General features: G+C 43.9%; 1 protein-coding gene across 1 annotated transcript in view; it reads right to left on the minus strand.

The window, feature by feature from the left end:
- PPWD1 (peptidylprolyl isomerase domain and WD repeat containing 1) overlaps positions 1-4693 on the minus strand; it is a 13848-nt gene extending 9155 nt beyond the window's left edge. The window contains exons 1-2 of the mRNA XM_008939355.1: positions 4595-4693; positions 3898-3998 (exon numbers count right to left, since the gene is read on the minus strand). Coding sequence (XP_008937603.1) covers positions 3898-3998; positions 4595-4650 — 157 coding nt within the window. The 5' untranslated portion in view covers positions 4651-4693. The remainder of the gene's footprint in view (positions 1-3897; positions 3999-4594) is intronic.
- Positions 4694-5556: the final 863 nt, after the last annotated feature.

The raw sequence follows: 5556 nt of genomic DNA on the forward strand, positions 1-5556 counted from the left end.
GGCACCTCATCTGGCTCACCCACTTCTTCACATCCACTGTGGTGAGTGAGTGCACTGACTCGTTCCTCCCTCCAGCTGTCTGGCACTTTGGCTCTGGGGTGTCTGATGTGGGAGTATAGGGAGGAGTTTGGCTGCTGGGCTGCCTGTTAATAATATCATTCTGTATTGTGCAAGTGTGGGTCACAATTTTGTGGGTGTTACTATGGACCACCTGATCAGGAGGAAGCTGAGGAGGCCTTCTACAGGCAGCTGAAAGTAACTTCACGATCCTGTCTCCTGTGATCCATGTCCTCCTTTCTCATGGGAGACTTAAGCCACCCTGACACTTGCTGGAAAGGAAACAGTGAGGCACACAGGTTCCTGCAGTGCATTGATGATAACTTTCTGACACAGGTGGTGGAGGAGCTAGAGAAGAAAGGTGTGCTGCTGGACCTTGGACTAATGAACACAGAAGGTCTGGCTGGTGATGTGAAGTCTGGGGGCAGCCTTGGCTCCAAGGGCCATAAGATAGTGGAGTTCAGGATCATGTGAGGAAGAAGTAGGGCAATACGGATTGCAATCCTGGACTCCCAGAGAGCTAACTTGGACCTCTTAAAATATCTGCTTAGAGGAATCCCATGAGTTAGGGCTATAGAAGGGAGGGGGGGCTCAAGAAAGCTGGTAAATATTCAAGCTCCACTTCCTCTAGGCTCAAGATCAGTCTATCCCTATGAGTTAAAAAAAAAAATCAAGGATTTTTTTACTCATAGGTAAATTAAGGAGGTGGAAGAACAAGGAGCTTCTGAAAAAACTCCAGTGTAAGAAGAAAGTTTGCAGAATGTGGGAAAAGGGACTGGCCACTTGAGACGAATATAGATACTCTGCCAGAGTATGCAAGGGATGCAACAAAGGAGGTCAAGGCCCACCTGAAATCCAATCTGGCAAATAATGTAAAGGACAACAAGAAGGGTTTCTTAAAGTACATCAACAGCAAAAGAATGACTAGGGAAAACGTGGGCCCATTGCTGAATGAGGTGGGTGCCCTGGTGACAGAGGATAAACAAGGCAGAGATACTGAATGCCACATTTGTGTCAGTCTTTACTGCTAAAACCAGCTCTCAGGAATTGCAATCGCTGCAGGTAAAACAGTCTGGAGGAAGGAATACTCTCCCTTGGCCAAAGAGGATCATTTAGCATTAGAGATCATTTGGCCAAGCTGGATACCCTCAAATCCTTGGGCCCTGATAAGAATCACCCACGAGCAGTGAGGAAGCCTGATTGATGTTATTGCTAAGCCACTCCATCTTTTTTGAAATCTCATTGAGAACAGGAGAGACGCCTGAGGACTGCAGAAAAGTCAAGGTCACTCGAGCCTGCAAGAAGAAAGATTAAGGAAATTACAGGCCAGTCATCACCTGGAAAGGTGACAAAACAGCTCATTCTGGAGGTCATCTCCAAGCATGCGGAGGAAAAAAAAGGTTATCAGGAGCAGTCAGCATGGATTCACCAAGAGGTGTGGAGAGCTTAGCCACAGAGTGGCTAACAGCAAAGGGACATGATAAAGTGCAGCTGGTTGAAGTTTAATAAAACAAACTCCAGGTCAAGATAACCTGGGGTGCAACTATTGTAGGATAATGGGATGAGTAAAAGGAACTGGAACACTAAGATAAAGAACTGCTAACCGCAAGGCTAAACACGAAAGATAAACATAAGAGGGGTTGACATGTAATCTGTAACCAATGATGAGCTTCGCTTTTGCAATATGTATGAGCTAATTTAAATATGTATGAACTAAATAAGAACAATATAAAAGATGCCTTCTGATTGTCAATAAATGAGGCTTTCCGATCATCATAGGATGGTGTCTGTCTCCCGCTTATTCTCCATCAAAGAGGAAATCACACTTCACCAATCTGACAGGCCTCTATCACAGTGTGACTAGCTGGGTAGATGGAAGGAGAGCAGTGGATATTTTCTGCCTCAACTTCAGCACAGCTTTTGAGACTGTCTCCTGTAATATCCTCACAGGGAAGCTTGGGATGTGTGGGTCAGATGAGTGGGCAGTGAGGTGGGTTGAGAACTGGCCGAATGACAGAGCTCAAAGGATTGTGGTCAGTGGCATAGAGTCTGGATGGAGGCCAGTAGCGAGTGGAGTTCCCAAGGGGTCAGTGCTGGGTACAGTCCTGTTCAACATACTCATCAGTGACCCAAACAAAATGACAGAGAGTACCCTCAGCAAGTCTGCTGATGATACAAAACTGGGACGAGTGGCTGACACACCAGAAGGCTGTGCTGCTGTTCAGTGAGACCTGGACAGGCTGGAGAGCGGAGGGGAACCCAGTGAAATTCAGCAAGGGCAAGCATAGAGTCTTGCATCTGAAGAGAAATAACCCCAGTGCAGGTAGTAGCTCCACAGAGAAAGATCTCTGAGTCCTGGCAGACAACCATTTAACCCTGAGCCAGCAGTGTGCCCTTGTGGCCAAGCAGGCCAATGGTGTCCTGGGGTGCTACTGTCTCTCTATTGGAGAGAGGGCTACAGAGATGATGAGAGGACAGGACCACCTGTTAGACTAAGTTCTCTCAGCCTTTGCTTGTGTTTGGCATGGTGAAGAAAAGGCTAAGAGGGAAACTCATCAATGCTTAAAAATCTCTAAAGAGTGGGGTCAAGAGGATGGGGCCAGACTCTTTTTCAGCAGTGTCCAGTGACAAAGGGTAACAGACACAAACTGGAACACAGGAAGTTTCTCTTAAGCACAAGGAGAAAACTCTTTACAGTGAGGGTAACAGAGCACTGGAACAGGCTGCCCAGAGAGGTTGTAGAGTCTCCTTCTCAGGAGATTTTCAAAACCTGCCCGGATGCCTTCCTGTCCAAGCTGCTCTAGGTGAACCTGCTTTGGCAGGGAGGTTGGACTAGATGATCCCTAGCTGTCCCTTTCAACCCCTACCATTCTGGGAAAAACTATAAATGCAAGTAATTTAAAACATTCATTTTAAAAAAAACTGAAAACAGTATTATGATGTAATGAAAAATTACATGCTCTTCAGCTTGCATCTCTCAAAAAATAAAATGTAGCAAAATTCTATAGACTATTACAGTTCTGCTATTAATGCTCAAAATTCCTCTGCAATTGAGTCTCCCAAAAGATTTTCACAATCCTTGGTAGGCCTTGTTCTCACATTGTCTGTCTGTATATAATGAGAAGTTAATAAAGATCCCACTACAACTTTTTTCTAAATCTGAAAAGAAATAGTACTTCCACAATAGGAAAGAGATACAGACTGCTACTGGCTACTACCAGATATCAAACTTTTTTTTTTAATCAGGTGTATCACCATTTCTAATAGCAATGAAAACCTCATCTTCTGTCCAGCCTATTTAATGCTTCTGCTAGTATGGAAGAGCCAAGTGTACTAACTCACTCAGAGAACTGGGTTAAATTTAGTTTTTAATTGCAATCAGCTGATAATCACGACAAAGATGCAGTATTTACTCTACAGCTAGCTGCAATAATTCCAGATCAAAATAACATTTATTTTTTTTCTCTGCAGTATGGAAAAAAATAAAAACACAAGGAATGAAGGCAGCTTTACTTAAAGTAACATCCTTTTAAACTTCTCTGGATTTTATGTACTCTGTTACATACCTTGCTTACTTATGTTTAAATAGACAAAGGACATAGGATATCCGTGCAGAAGTCTTACACAGTTTCTTCTCACTTTATTCCTCCTCAGTTTGGGAGCAAAACATTAACAGGACAGGGGAATGAAGGCTCACAGATAGATAGATTTCATTTGATCCCTGATTGCAGCCAATGAAGCCCAGAACCACTCTTCCCTTTAGCTGCACTCCCTCTTCAAATGGCTAAGAGCACGAAGGAAAAAGTGAGGTCCTTCATAATACAAAAAGCAACTTCTCACCTAGATGACTCCGGAAGTGTTTAACAAACTCAATCCCTTCTTCTATTTTTTTCCAGAATTTTACATGTCCATCGTGACTGGCTGTTATGATAAAATCTGTCCTACAATTACCAAAAAAAAAAAAAACCCACAAATGATACACACATTATACACTTTGAGACTGAGCAGTAATTTGCACTACAAATAACGCTGTGTAGAGCATGAACTTTAAACAAATTACTGTGGCAATATGTCTGAATGGGCACTATCACCCCTGGAAAAGCAAACGCGTATTTGAATGCATTCTGCATTACAACCCTGCCCCTTCTGACTATATAAATTTCACCCCTACTCACATCTGGTTTCACAGTAGTTACTATTCCCTAATGTGTGTGTGATTAATAGAGAGGAGGAAAGAAAGCTATCTCCTCAATCTCTGTAGTGCTGCTGAAGCATATTTTGTTCAGATGCAGTCACTTGCACTTACTCCTGTATATAATGTAAATTGCAACAAGGATTTTAAGATCCCTCCTTTAGGCTAAAGCATTTTGATCTTGCTTCTTGACAAGACCTTTGCTCTGCACTTGGTCTTAAAAAAAACCTAAAATATCACCCCTGGATGCAGTAACTTTCCATTAAACTTCTACAATGGGAACTTCCTAGCGTACAGAGAAATATACCTCTGACAATAAGAAGCAGAGGAAAAAAGGACACTTACTTAGTACATGCTACGTGTGTAATGACATCTCTGTGCATGTAACTGCGTTCATACATCGAAGCACATGGTAGATTTTCAAGATAAACATGTTCAAATTCAAGAACTAAACAGAATAAAAAGAAAATTCAGGAAATAGATTTCTGTTTCATAAAGGTACATTTCGCTTCTGTTCTCCCTTACGTGTGCTTGAACAGCTTACTTCTAGTTTAGTCAAGACTATGCCAAGACTTTGTGCAAACAATAAAAGAGCTTTCCACTGTGTGTTTGTACTCAGAGTTACAGATTCTTGGTAGCCTAAAGTTACTCAAACTCCAATTTAACCCACATCAATGCCCTCTTTTAAAGCAAGTATCACCTTTGCTGTCTTGGCAGTAAACCAGCTTTTAAGTTATTGATAGACAGCAGAAGATCATCCACACCCCACTGACTTCCAAAACCAAATGTACCCCTGTTGTTGAGAGATTCAAGATCCCACACAGGTATCACAGCTTAAATTCTAAGTCCTAGCACCCACCCAGTTCACTGTTTAACTGGCCCGCCTAAAATAACCTGAATTCCTGATTTTGCCTCCAAATTGTACTCCCTAACCATTACTACCTGCACAGGGGTATTTGTTACTGAAATGGCAGGTTTGCTCCTTGTTGAGCATCGTGAAACTCACACCTTCATTACAGAGAAGCTCAAAGAGCTGTGAGTTAGCCAACACACAAACACAGCGGGTCAAAACGCAGCCCAGAGACTTCTCCTTCGCCTCCAGCTTAGGGCAGTGATCCCGGAGACAGGGAACTCCGACCGCCGCACACCACGGCCTCTCAGCCTGGGGCGTTCTCTGCAAGAGGCCGGCGTAGCGTTCCCAGCCCGCAATCCCGCCCCCGCGGGGTCCCTTCGCAGCCCGGTCGCTTCACGGCCGAGACCTCGGCTCGGACGAGAGGCCCCCGCAGCCCCGGGGCGCGAGGGTGCCG

Source organism: Merops nubicus, unplaced genomic scaffold, assembly GCF_000691845.1.
Source record: "Merops nubicus isolate BGI_N331 unplaced genomic scaffold, ASM69184v1 scaffold33174, whole genome shotgun sequence".
NCBI classification, from domain to species: domain Eukaryota; kingdom Metazoa; phylum Chordata; class Aves; order Coraciiformes; family Meropidae; genus Merops; species Merops nubicus.